The sequence below is a fragment of the Clarias gariepinus genome, chromosome 9 (assembly GCF_024256425.1).
Source record: "Clarias gariepinus isolate MV-2021 ecotype Netherlands chromosome 9, CGAR_prim_01v2, whole genome shotgun sequence".
Taxonomy (NCBI): Eukaryota; Metazoa; Chordata; class Actinopteri; order Siluriformes; family Clariidae; genus Clarias; species Clarias gariepinus.
This window is the reverse complement of record NC_071108.1, coordinates 13,225,640-13,239,725: the sequence shown is the minus strand read 5'-3', so window position 1 is coordinate 13,239,725 and position 14,086 is coordinate 13,225,640. Positions and strand designations below refer to the sequence as shown.

Sequence of the window (14,086 nt, the reverse complement as noted above, 5' to 3'; positions counted from 1 at the left end):
GTTTTGACAGTAATAAAGTATTGTTGCTTTCTAAAGAATCAGAGTGAATATATTTAATGTTTCCTGTTTTAAACCCAAACATTTTGCTTAATATTGAAAAGAAGTAAAAATGTGGAATTAAATGTGTAAAAATTAGAATAGATTCTATTTAAAAATAGATGGCACAATGGCACAGTGGTTAGCACTGTGGCCTAACACCTCCAGGGTTGAAGGTTTGAGTCCCATCGCCAGGTCCGTGTGAATGGAGTTTGCATGTTCTCCCCATGCTTGGTGGGTTTCCTCAAGGTACTCTGGTTTCCCCCCACAGTGCAAAGACATACAGGGTAGGCTAATTGGGGTTCCCAAATTGCTTATAGTGTGTGTGTGTGTGTGTGTGTGTGTGTGAGTGTGTGCTTGTTTGCCCTGTGATAGATTGACACTGGCTCATTCATTGAGTTCCCTGGTACATTTGCTCCAGCCCTCCCATGACCCTGTACAGGATAAGCATTATAGAGAGTGAGCCTAAGTGTACAAAAAATTACTTAACATTAGCTTTAGCTCCATTCAATTTGTGAGTTATTTGCAATTTATTTGTCATTTTTTATTTTTATTTTTGAGTCTTCCAATCTTTACCTGCCCACTGGATGAGAAATAAAATAGCTAAGCTACGTCTATGCACTGTAATAAAGGTTCTGTAAAGGTTTGGTCTAAATCGCATGGTTTAGAAGGAGTGTGAACAGCAGATTTGACCCTCCCGCTTTTGCATGTTTTAAAAATAAAGAAGTACATCAATTCTTCCAAAAAAGGGTTCTCTGAAGGTTCAGTCAAATTCCCAATAATGGTTTAGGAGAGTGATTCCTCTGTGTCGCCCATGGTATGAAGGTTTGCGACACAAAAAGGCTCAAAAAATATAATGCAATATCTTTGAAAACTGTAGTACTGTATATTGTCACATTGCCCAGCCCTAAAGAAAGCTTCCCCTGATGATGGGGAGTCCCAAAGCTCCAACATCAAACCACACACGCAAGTCTCTTCAACCATTACTGTTTGTGGCATTGGTTTTATTTCAAAATAATTACTTCTATAATAGTTTTAACATTTGTTTCCATGCTATTTAGATCTCTATTAATCAAACAATCCCAGACAGCCATGAAGAGGTTCTTTACTGTTAAAAGCTACGTTACTCCCTCACAGAGAGTTAAATTCAGTATTCACATTTTCACAACATCAAGTTTTAGCCATGGAATGAAAAGAATGTTAAAAAAAAAAAAAAAAAACAGAAACAAACATAAAACAAAGACAAAGGGCAAGATGTGAGTCATAAGCCTCATATGATATGTTGGAATCCTGGGCTTTGTTAAATACACACAATCCTATTTCATCTGCAAATGAGCAATGACAGCTATGTTTCCATGACTCCCCTTCCTACGTCGGAGGAGGAGAAGTGGAAAAGCTTCCCTTAAGCCAATGATCTCGAACCAGATCTGGATTTGGATTACAAAATAAGGGTTTTCTAATTATTTGAGCAGACCAAATTGGTCAGGGATCAGTGTTCAAGGGAAGCCCATATCCAGTGTGACAGGTTAAGAGCATTTCTGTAAGAACGTCAGGCAGACAGGATCAGCTTCAAAACATTTAGTAACTTTTCCGTAACCAAAGGCTAAGTGTGACATATTATGTAGGTTGAAGATGTGAAAGAATTACATTTAGGCTTGTCGATCTTGATATGTATGTATGTGTGTGGTTGGCGCGTGTGTTAATGGGAGGCTCAGACCAGGTGGTGTGTGCGTGGTCTAAACCTAATTGTTCAGTGTGCTTGGCCTTTAAATCCTATCTGCCTGCCAGTTCTCAGCAGGAAAACATAGCGAACAAGGTCTACGACCCCCACACACAACAGACAAGGTTAAATTAAACGAAACGCATTTAGGACGAGACATTTACAAGCACAGGATGTACTACAATGCACTTTGTTATTTACAAATCCAGCAGGTCCTTCAAGTTTCCAGAGAAAGTACGGCAAGTTTCAGGGTAGATGAGGGTTGAGAAAAGGTTAGGAGATGTAGAGCAGGGGCGCATTGCAGGACTGATCCGGGTTTGTGCTTCTAAACTTGTGCTTTTGTAGTCAGCAGCAATGTAAAGAGCAAACACACACACACACACACACACACACACACAAACACACACATACATACATACATACATACATACATACATACACAAAACCTCAGGGGCTTTCATTGATGCTCTTACACACACACACACACACGCACACACACACACACACACACAAAAACGAACGGACACACAGAGGTCAGAGAACTGTGTGGCTGGATCACCAGTCAGCGTCCTCCTCTATGTAGTACTCAGGTGTGTTGGTACCGTCGAAAAGGCCAGGGTCGAGAGACTTCCTCTGTTTTCCTCGAGCGAACACACGGGACAGAGAGCTCAAACCCATCTTCTCCTTCTTCTTTCTCCTCTTCTGGTCTTCCAGATCTTCTAAAGACTGAAGGAATTAAAAAAAAGAAGCACATTTTAGTTTTTGACAGCTTCTGTTATTTAAAAGCGAGTGTAAACTTTATTTAAAAATATGCAATAAATAATAGCTTCATTTAGGTTATTATAAATGTATGCCATGTTTATTTATCATGCCTGAGGGCCCCCTTTATGAAAAATGTGTGTGTATGTGTGGTTGTGTGTGCTTAATTTAAATCATTCATTTCTTTTCTCCACTGCTTATCCTGTTCAGGGTCGCAGGAAGCCTTAAGCCTATCTCAGGAAACTTTGGGCACAGGTGGGGTTCAACCTGAAGGGGGGGTTAATCAATCGCAGGGCACACATGCACACACCACACTATGGGCAATTTGGGAACACCAATCAGTCTTGGTACGTCTTTGGACTGTGGGAGGGATCTGAAGAACTCAGAGGAAACCCACCAAACACAGGGAGAACATGCAAACTCCATGCACACAGACCCAAGGAGGGAATCGAACCCTTGGCCCTGGAGGAGCAAGGCGACAGGGCTAACCACCTAGCCATTTTGCCGTCACATAAAATGTATTATATAATATTATATTAATATAAAAGTATTAAGAATTATTTTATAATAACTACAACACCTAAAACTAAAAACCTTTTGTTAGACTACAAACTTACTTAACTTAAAGGTCAGCTACACCTTTAAAGGTCCGATATCTTAACATAGGTCTTAGAGCAAAAAGTGCTCCAAAGTGTCCGTTAATGCTCTAGATGAAATATGCCTAAGATAATACGCTGATTCAGCCATCCTACTCAAACATACCGCTTCAATGTCTATAACTGAGCTACTCGTTAGCCAGCTGAGCAACAAGCTGGGGGAGGGTATCTTTCAAACCCCTATATTTGATCAAATTAGGGGAAAGCAAAAAACAAACTGGCCAATACCTAAATGGAAAAAAGGCAAAAATCAGAAATAAAAATTTTATTGCTTGTACAGTACATGCACACAGGACACTCAATCTGAACGTCTAAAAATAAATTTTTTTTTTTTCTTTTAACCCAATCGTCGAAAATGTGCTGAAATTTTTAGACTTCAGTCAGTAAGGATCTGGTATTTTTACTTTAGCGTCGCTACAGGAATGATATAAATATTACAAAGCCATGTGTTTCAAATAGATCAGAGCGACTGCTTGTGTATATGTATTCCGTGAGTGAGTGTGTGCGTTCAGATATTCGAGCGAGCCTGTGTTCGATGTGTATGCATGCTGTATGTGTGTGCGCGCTCTCACGTTGCAGAGGGAGTGTGTTCTGTGTCGTGGTGAGTTGAGCTCAGACGGCGTGGATGATCGCTCTCCCTCCAGCGCAGAGGCGTCTGACATCATTGACGGTTGCCGTGAGTGACAGGGACTGAGGCGGAGGCTGCCTGAGGCGTGCGCCACACACACTCCGTCAACATCACACACACACTGGGGCACAGCCTTTAACACTGAATAACACACAAACACCCAGACGCACACATAGGACTATCAAACATGGCTCATTATGAGAAAATAACAGAGAAATTCGGCTTATTTGCCAAACTGTTTCTGAGATACAGTTTTTTTTTAATAGTTTGGATTTTTTTTAATTTTTTTTTTATGTAACATCTGTCTTTGGTTAGATCTTCTTTCAGACTCTCGGAATGCAGTGCCTGACAGTCTGAAATCACCACTGCACTTTTGCTAACATCCTTGAAACATGTTAAGGGTGTCATTACTTAAGTACTTTTAACAGTTATGGTATTTGTCTCACAGACATACACCTACTGTACAGTATATACACTATATACAGTTTACACACAGACTCTGAGGTACAGTATGCCTCAGTATGCGAGTGTGTGCCTGTCACACCGAGTACATTTTATGAGCTGTACTAACTGCCAAGCGTGTATGCGTGAGTGTACCATGTCTGTCGAGTGTGTGATAAAGGCTGTGTTGACTCTGACGGATGGCTGCAGTAAGAGGCATCTCCGCATGCATCACCCACTCCTGGTTGCCATTGACGACAGCCTCTGTGGGCATGGCCAGAGAGTGGCGCTTAGGAACGTCCTTAGTGAGCGTTGCCAAAGACTGCTTAGCCTGCAACACAAACACACACACAAACAATGCAAAGACAAAGTCTTTTATTAGATGTGTGTTCAGATGTCCGTGAAGAAAAATGAAGCCATCCATGGAGTGTCAACACTCCCATCATTGGTGTGAACAGGTGCAGGTGTTTGTGTGAAAGTGGTTCTGTGTGGGTTTTTTTCCTGGTTGTTCTAGTTTAAGTTAGAATCTTAAACCCAAACATAAACCACTTTGCCACTGTATTTCATCACCAGGGATTAAAGTACAGGTGCAACATACTACTTTTCACTCATCTTACACTATTAAAAATATTCACTGATATGTACAGTAAGTAACGCTGCATGTTACAATAGAAACCACCCATAATGTTACCAATAACTGTAGAACAGATGTTTTGCTCTAGACAGATGTTCTGGATTAGGTCATACATACAGATAGAATTTCATCGTTGGATGTCTTTAATGCACTTGTACTTTAATCATGAGTCAGGTCAGGCAGCAGGCATCAAACAACTACTACATACAGAAATATGGAGATTTCCAGTGTCATCAGCTGTAATCTCTCTCTCTCTCGCTCGCTCGCGCTCTCACACACACATACACGCACACACAATGAGGCATGTGCTGTTTTGATGTCTTCATGGATGTCCCTATTTTGGAATAGCTACTCAGACTTGCATAATTTACTGCAGCTAAAAAAAAAAGCATTTTCTTTTTTGTTTCTCATCTTCAAGATGTCTCCTTTTGCACGTTTCAATTTTATTCCTGAAGCACAACTGCATCCGTTCCTTAATACTGTACATGCAAACTACAAGGGTGCACAGTGAAACCCATGCCAATTCCTGTGATGAATTGTTTTGTGGTTTAATATTTAGCTAGACTCATAACTAGCCTAATAAATCTAAGAGCACGATATAAAAGACTTATAAAGACTAATAAAAGATTCTATTTTTCTCATGATCCGTGCAAAGGTAGTGTTAGATCAAGATAAAAAAGCTTGAATGTCGCGCTACCTAAAAGGTGCATCGAAAGTAATAAAAAAGGGATCTTTAAGAGGAAGTTACGCACTGACCAAACCTATCCCGATAAAATTTTCCCAGTAAACCTGCGTCGATTCACACGCTCTGTTGTTTTCACACTAGCACTTTTTTTGGTGTATATAAAGCTATTTCATACTGTTGCAAAATTATTACCTATGATAATTACAGCAACACAGAGAGCTGCGTTCGCTTCAGAGCTGCAATCCTTACAGGATTTGATGTAAAAATATGCAACAATGGTTAGGACAAGGACCTTAACGTGAAGTCATTCGGTGGAAAATTCAACTTATTGAAGTCGTCATTAACCTAATTTGTTCTAGTTTTTAATTTTAATATTACACAAAGGTAATGCAGTTTTTAAACAACGATTTTATTTATTAAGGGAAAAAGCTGTGCAAACCTATTTGGCTCTATGCGAAAAAGTCATTTCCTCTAAACCAACTAATCGAATTAAGTCCAGACTTAGACCACTCCAAAACTTTTTTTTTTTTTTTTTTTAGCAATTAAGAGGTGGAAGTGTTGGTGTGTTTCGAATCACTGCTGCATCCTAAGTGTTGGTGTGTGCGGTTGGGGGGCAATTACTTTTCTACATAGGGCCAGATAGGTTTGGACAGCTGTTTTCCCTTAAATAAATAAAATAAATGAAATCATCATTTAAAAACTGCATGTTGTATTTACTTAGGTTATCTTTGTGTAATATTAAAATTTAATGGTATGAATCATTTAAGTGTGACAATTATTAAATAAATAAATAAATAAATACGGCTTAAGCAGTAGAAGCTTAAATCGCCATTATGGTAGTAGTGAGGTATAGCAAGAATCTGAATAAGAGCACATGTCTAACACACACACACACACACACAATATCCACATGCCTCCAGCCACATACTGTATTAACAAATACACAGGAAACTGATTTGTTCTACTGTATGTTGGCGGATTGAGAGGGATTATAAAACAGACGTGCAGCCAATCAAGTCACAGATCCTCTAACGTAGAGCTACACACAGCAGAGGGGGTGGGGTCACTGCGGGGCCAATCAGAGAGGGTGTCTGCTTGGACTGGCAGGCCTGGCTGATCTTACCGACATGTTTCTGGGGGAGACTGGCTTTTCGGGAGCTCGAACAAACAGCTGACACTCGAGTTTCTGGGCCACATAGTTACTCATCTGTTAAAGAGGCACACACACACTCATACCAGCGCTCGAAAGTCGAAACATGCTGATCTCTGTACTAAAAAAGCTCTGCAGACACACACATACATTCATACACACTATGCAAGCAACACATTGAACATACACTTTAATTCACAGTGATGTATATTTTTTAGAATTTGACATGCAGGTTTTTTTTCTATTTACAATAGATCATTATTTCAGCTCTTTTTAAAATGAATATGAATGAATGAGTAAATCAATAAAGTAAAACAGAATTGCTTATGTTGCATTTTTTTATTATTAACCATTATTATTAATCCTAAACCCTTATAGTGAAGCCATGCTATATCATACAAACTTGTTCCTTGTCGCATTCCTTAAAAAGAATTAATTTTTTTTTTAGCTTCAATAAAAAAATATGAAATGTGCATTGTGAGTCAATGTGTGTGTGTGTGTGTGTCTCACCATGGCCAGCTCTGCCTCCAGCTCTTTGATTCTGTTCTCTTTCAGCTCCTGTGTGGATCGCAGTGCAACTGCGAGTTCAGTGGCTTCCTTAGTCTGACGCCGCAGATCCCACTTCTCCCGCTCCAGCAAGTCCTTCTCTTTAGCCAAGACTTTCACTGCATCCTCACTTTCCTGCCACACACACACACACACACACACACACACACACACACACGTTGGCAGCCAAGTTAATACTTCAGTATAGCTAATTAACCATTAACTAACCGTAAATATCAGGGATGCAATCCATTACAAATTAGATGGCACAGATAATGAGGTCTAAATGAGTACAAGCATTTTTTTATCTGTTGTTTTTTTTCATCAGAAAGCTTGGTTGAGACCAGAGGAATAGGCATAAGAGACACACAGCCCACATGGCAGCAAATCTCTGCTTGTAAATATTAATATACTTACATGTAAATTCACCACTGTTAAATAAAGGATATTATTCCTTTATACTCCTGTATACAGTGCTGTGAAAAAGTATTTGCCCCATTTCTGATTTTTTTGCATATTTGTCATACTTAAACAAGAGTAATCCAATGCGTTAGGTTGTACATTTAAGTACTCAGTTATTTAGTTACTATTTTAAAAATGTGATACATTATTTAGACAATTTATTTAATATCCGTGAGCCAGACAGCAGTGTGTGTGTGTGTATGAAAGTCGTCCTACAAGCCCATCCCCCAAAACCGGCCCCCCTCTGTTATTCCTATGTCGGTTTGACTATGCGAGGACCAACGCGCGGAAAGATTAAAACCTAATCACAGCACCAAAACCCGCTAAAACTGTGAATCATGATGAACCGTACTTACAGCCACCGCGCGAAACAGATTATGGTTCAAGTTCAAGTAGGCTTTATTGTCACTTCAACCATATACAGTTAGTACACAGTGAAACGAAACAACGTTCCTCCAGGACCAAGGTGCTACATGCAACATAAACTTACAACATAAATTAACAGAGAAGCTAGACGAGCTAACTAAGAGGCCTAGTTAGCTGGCTAGCAGAGACAAGACAGATAGTCCTAACATAAATTACAACATAAATTTGGGCCAAACTTCACTGAGTGATGATGGTAGAATAATTATAAAGGTCTTGAATAAAACAACATGCATGAGGAATCACAAAGGAGGTTTTATTTTCTGCAATGGAAAAGTACTTGAACTAATTACTTTTATCAGAAAGTAACACTGTAATGTAACTGATTACTTCATGTAATTAGTTACTTTATAAAGTTGTCAAGTTTAAAAAACTGTCCAAACCTGCCTGGCCCCTATGTGAAAAAGTAATTGCCCCTAAACCTAATAATTGGCTATACAACTGCAATCAAGTGTTTGCGCTAACTGGCAATAATGCTTTCACTGTGGAGGAATTTTGGCCCACTCTTCTTTGCGGAATAGTTTAAATTCAGCCACATCAAAATGTTTTCCAGCATGAGCGGCCTGTTTAAGGATCTTAATTGGATTAAAGTCCCAACTTTGTCTAGGCCACTTTAAAACTTTATTTATTCATTCATTTATTTATTTATTTTTTTAGCCATTCAGAGGTGGACTTGCTGGAGTGTTTTAAATCATTGTCCTGCTGCATAAACCGAATGCGCTTGAGCTTGAGGTCACGAACTGATGGCTGGACATTCTCCCTCTAGGATGTTCTGTTAGAGCGGAAAGCTAATGGTGGAGCCTTTGTTTTGAAGCGCTGATCTTTATTTTTATTAAAATAACTGACTGCTGTTGTTACTTAATTACCTAATGCCATAACATGTTAACAATAATGTGTTATTTTATAGTTTTAAAAAGAAATTCTGTATTGTTCTAGAATTAACCTAGAATATTTAGAATAAATCCTAACCCGTGTCCAAACTTTTGACTGATACTGTACATACATACAAACATACACAGACAAGCAAAATATACAACATCAAACCAACTCTTTCCTTTAATATTTCATTACCAACTAGACAAGATGTGGGAGAATTTGATTATTATACACCTTTATGAATTAACTCAGTGGATAGACACTACATGTTCAAGCTGTCAATCACTTTGACTTTTCTTTTGCAAAATCAGTTCAGATTAGTGTGTGTACAGTAAGTTCTTCCTGCTGTTATTTATTAAAGCACAAAAGTAGTTTGTGTTTGCCTCAAAGTGTAATACTGAGTCAGGATATTAATGTATGTAAATGACTTTACAGATCCATACCAAGTAGTTTAGCAACTTGTATGTGATTGTGTTTGTGTGTGTGTGTACGTATTACTTTGCGGTGCTGCTCGTAATTGCGGATGAAGTCTCGGAGCTGCTCTTCCCGGCTCTCCAGCGTAGCATAGAGCTGCTGCATCTGATTCACCAGCTCAGCTTTCTCCATCTTCAACCTCTTACGGTCTGCCTTCATCGCTGAAACATAGAGTTTAACATTTTGTACTTAACAAAAACTAGCAAAGAATAGAAACATCACCAAGCTTTTTTCCCTATTACAAATGTATGAAATGCTATTTTAGAAACACACCATGTCATCATCTTGCTGTTAAATTACATAGATCCTAAGTGGGCAGTCACAGAAGTATTATTATAATTATTATTCAAAACAATATATTTGAAATGAAGCAATCAAGATGTAATTAAAGTGTAGACTTTCAGCTTTAATTCAAGGGGTTTAACAAAAATATTGCATTAACCATTTAGGAATTACAGCCTTTTTTTTCATAGGTTTTACAAACTCCTTCTATTTTCACAGACTCAAACATAATTTAACAAACTAACATAATCATGAAGAATCATTAGGATTAAGTTTGGAACCCATGGATTTAACCAAACGCTGTTTCCTGTGTTAAATGCTTTGCCAGGCGTTTACTGTAGCCGCCTTCAGTTGCTGCTTGTTTGGTGATCTTTCCGCCTTTAGGACATTGCCCTTTATCAACATTGCATTTATTTGCCTTGGATTGCTTTCATAGACCATTTGGGGTCATTAACTCTCTGAGCAGTGAAGCAATCAGTTTGGCAGCATTTGACTGCATTTGAAAAAAAAACACAGCTCTACACATTTTAGAATTCATCTATCAGCAGTCACATCCACAATACACACCAGTGGGCCAATTCCTTTAGCGCACATACATACAGTACCCATGTCTTTATATTGCCTCCACCATGCAGATGATATGGTATGCTTTGGATTATGAGCCCTTCCTTTCCTTCTTCATGTTCTTCTCTTTCAAACATTTTGGTACTAGTTAATCTTGTATCGGGACTGGGTAGGAATTAGACCTAGTCTTTTGGCAGACATTTCTGGTGCCGAGTTTTAACGCTGGTTTGCATTTTGAGATAAAAACATCAGTATTTAAATCCATGAAGATGTCTCTTGATTGTAGACTTTGACAATGATACGCCTACCTCCACAAGAGTGTTCTTGACTTATCAGGATGTTGTGGATGAATTTATTTATTTTTTAATCACCAAGGAAAGATTTTTGCCATCATCCACTTCAGTTGTCTTCAGTGCTCCTCGGTTGTCTTGAGTGCGTTAACTTTTTTTTGAGAAATGTGCCGAAACTGTTGATTTGGTCACTTATTAAATCTCTGTGATCGCTCTGTTTTTTTTTTTTTTTTTTGCTGAACAATGATAGCATCCTTTGCTTGCATCAGCACCTATTTGTTAAGTGTATCGAGAGTTCCAACAAACTGCAAATTTAACATTTGGCAGCAAGACTAGAATTTTTATCTTATTAATTTATCATGGAATAATTAATTAAGCAGCACATACCTGTCCATTAAACTGCTTTTTAGTCCATTGTCCGTTTACATTAAAGTGTGTGCAAATAATGTTTTCTTGTTAAACACGAACTCTACACTTTAATTTCATCTCAACTGCTTCGTTCCAAATCCACTGTGGTGGCAAAAGTACAATATCTGTTTCACAGTCCAAATACTTTGCCTTAGTTATAAGCTCATCATCCTAACAAGGCAGCATTGCAACGGAGCTTTCAGTGAGAAAAGGAGCTCTTGCTCGATTGTTTCTCGGAAGGTAACACCAAACCTTGACCTCGGTGAGACAAAGGAAATTTTTTTTCTCTTATTAATAGCAATTGTAAGGGCACCAGTGAAACCCTCCTGTGACACCAGCGTGCCATACAACCAACATAACGTCTCAGAGAAATAACAAAAACACCGCACCGACCACCGATCTACAAATCGGCATCTGAGTCACTGAGCGCTTCAGAAATATTTCAGTATAAACACATGTATTGTGTTTCAGGATGGAGTTTTCCTTTAACCGAGCTCCTAAGCAAGAGCCCATGAATCAGCTTATTTACAGAAGCGCTGAGACAATCTATGTCAGATAGAAAAATGTGCAAGCGGTGGAAACAAAATCAGCTGCCCAAAAAAGAAAAAAAAAAGGGTTTATTATTGTAAAGGTTTTGGGTTAAGGTGTGCTAAAAAAAAAAAAAACACACACACACACACAGTGTACAGTGTATTAACATACTAGGTATAAAAATAAATCAAATAATTAATAATTTCTCTTTATCTATCTATCTATTTATTTTTCTGGTTTATAATGTACAGTTAGTGAGGCTCTAGCTTATCTGACTTGCAAATTAGGTTCAAGTTTTGCTTGGGACAATCTGTGTACTTTTCCCAAATAAAGACTCATTATGTAGAAGTCAAATGCTAGCCAACATTCGACAAAGATCCTCTCTCTCTCCCTTTCTTTCTCTCTCACACACACACACACACATGCCCGCAGAGAGAGGAGCACCTGGCAGGGGCAGTGGAGGCACGGGTTAGCCCAGACCAGCTATTCTACTTTTATGTGTCTTTGAGAAAGAATGTGATAAAATGTATGTGTGTGTGTGTTTTGTTTGTTTGTGTATTGAACAAAGGACAGCGTGAACTAATATTTTAAGTGAAAACTCCGCAATTAAAAACTCATTAGAAATGGTAATTGGAAAGTCAATGCATGTTCTGTGACTCGGAAAAAAAGGCTCCTTTCTAAGACGCTTTGAGTGAGACATTCGTTTTTTTTGTTTTTTTTTTCGAAATGAAGGTTCAAGACAAAAATTAAGGAATCCTTCTAGAACGCTGCGTATTAACAGGCACAACCAGCCGGAAAGAAAAAGACAAAATAAATAAACAACATCAAAGCGTCACTGATTTGACGGGCAGAGAGGATCGAGCAAATGACTCATTATGCGAACGGAACAAAGCTTTATTTATACTAGCGAGCGGAAATGAACTACTGCATGTGAGCGACGTGAAGAACGAACAGCACAGAGCAACACACTGATAGACACACAGATAAACACACAGTGGTATATGGTATGATCATTCCTCTGTTCTCGAATCCAGTTCAATAAAGCTGGAAAAGCCTTTTCGTCTTCATGATGAATAATGAATTTCAGAAAGACTCAGATGAATGAGGTCATAGCTCTTTATGATTTTTAAATAAGACAGATATTACATTTAGAGGTTGGCATGAGCCCGTGATCATTTCTTTTCCTTGCTAGATATAAAGTGAGACTGAATCCCTAAACGCACTTTAGAATATTTAAGCATATCTGCATTTTAGCACGGCTGGGATATGGCCGTAGGCACAGACTGCGCTTCTATAAACAAGAAATTAAAATATACTGTAGTAGCTGACATATCAGATACAACATGGGAAAATATTTTGTTTATTTTGGCTCCGTGAACAAAAATAGCTTAAAAAAAAGCTAGATAGAACCATGCAAAACATGCATACACACACGCATACACACCAACACCTGGAAGTAAGGGATTTGATGTAATAATTATTGCTAGAATTAGAATAGTACGTCATACATACTGTAACATATCAGCTCTTTTGGAATTCTGCATAACAAATCAAATTAGTGGTCTGGAACTAATTATATATATATATATATATATATATATATATATATATATTATATATATATATATATATTTATATATATATATATATTAAAACAGCTAAAAGTAAAATAAAGAGGTATAAATTATATATAACCATAAAATATTTTTTTTTACATTTGATGAGTAGTTTTTACATTTTTGTGTTGATTATGTAAAACTTTACTCTGATCCAATAATATCTTAAAAACAGACAAGCAGGCATTCACAGTATAAAATGTTCTTTCATCATGTTGGAAAAAAGTGTCTTATACAAAACATCTGTCCAGATGCAGAAACATCCTTAATAATTGATTGAGCAACACGTACTTAGCTAACAATTTAAGTTTAACACAACGTTTATAGAAGGTTAAAGTGCCCCAATTATGCCATGGTAAAGGTTGCTACTATTGCTTAATGAGTCTAGCAGATTTATGACTGGTCTACCGCTACAGCGTGTGTCGGAAAAAAAAACGCCAGAGACCATAACTGAATGACGGCTCTGGAGACCCGTCAATACATAGAAAAGATTGTGTCGGTTTTACTATGTAACGACCAGCTAATTTTATATTAACTGTGGCTACAAAAATCGAGAGGTCCTATATCTTTGTGTTGCATTAAAAGGCCGGTGAGCAAAAAGAACAAGCACAAACAAGTAGATAAAGCAAAGGTTTATTATACAAAACTAAATAAAGTAAACGAAAAAGGTGCACAACAACCAAACAAAGATATGAACAATATTTACAAACTACCTTTAATAAATTGTATGTGTGCATGAACGCGAGTTAGTGTCCGAAGTCTGTGTTTATCGTATGTGTGTTAGAGGAGTATGGTTCGGTCTCACAAGGGTTAATGAAGTCCGAGAGGCTGATGACGGAGGGTGAGAAGTCCGGGGAATATGTCCAGTCAAAGACAATCCGGTTAAAATGCTTTGCAAGAAAATG

General features: G+C 38.0%; 1 protein-coding gene across 2 annotated transcripts in view; it reads right to left on the bottom strand.

Moving 5' to 3' along the window:
- Positions 1-2,240: 2,240 nt before the first annotated feature.
- The window catches only part of LOC128530390 (kazrin-A-like), a 65,222-nt gene continuing 53,376 nt past the window's right edge, over positions 2,241-14,086 (bottom strand). Inside the window, exons 4-9 of one of the 2 annotated variants that reach the window (XM_053504317.1) lie at positions 9,515-9,651; positions 7,220-7,390; positions 6,683-6,766; positions 4,397-4,571; positions 3,744-3,940; positions 2,241-2,482 (exon numbers count right to left, since the gene is read on the bottom strand). In XM_053504317.1, the coding sequence (XP_053360292.1) occupies positions 2,312-2,482; positions 3,744-3,940; positions 4,397-4,571; positions 6,683-6,766; positions 7,220-7,390; positions 9,515-9,651 (935 nt within the window). In that variant the 3' untranslated portion in view covers positions 2,241-2,311. The remainder of the gene's footprint in view (positions 2,483-3,743; positions 3,941-4,396; positions 4,572-6,682; positions 6,767-7,219; positions 7,391-9,514; positions 9,652-14,086) is intronic. The other variant, XM_053504318.1, reaches the window with a different exon arrangement.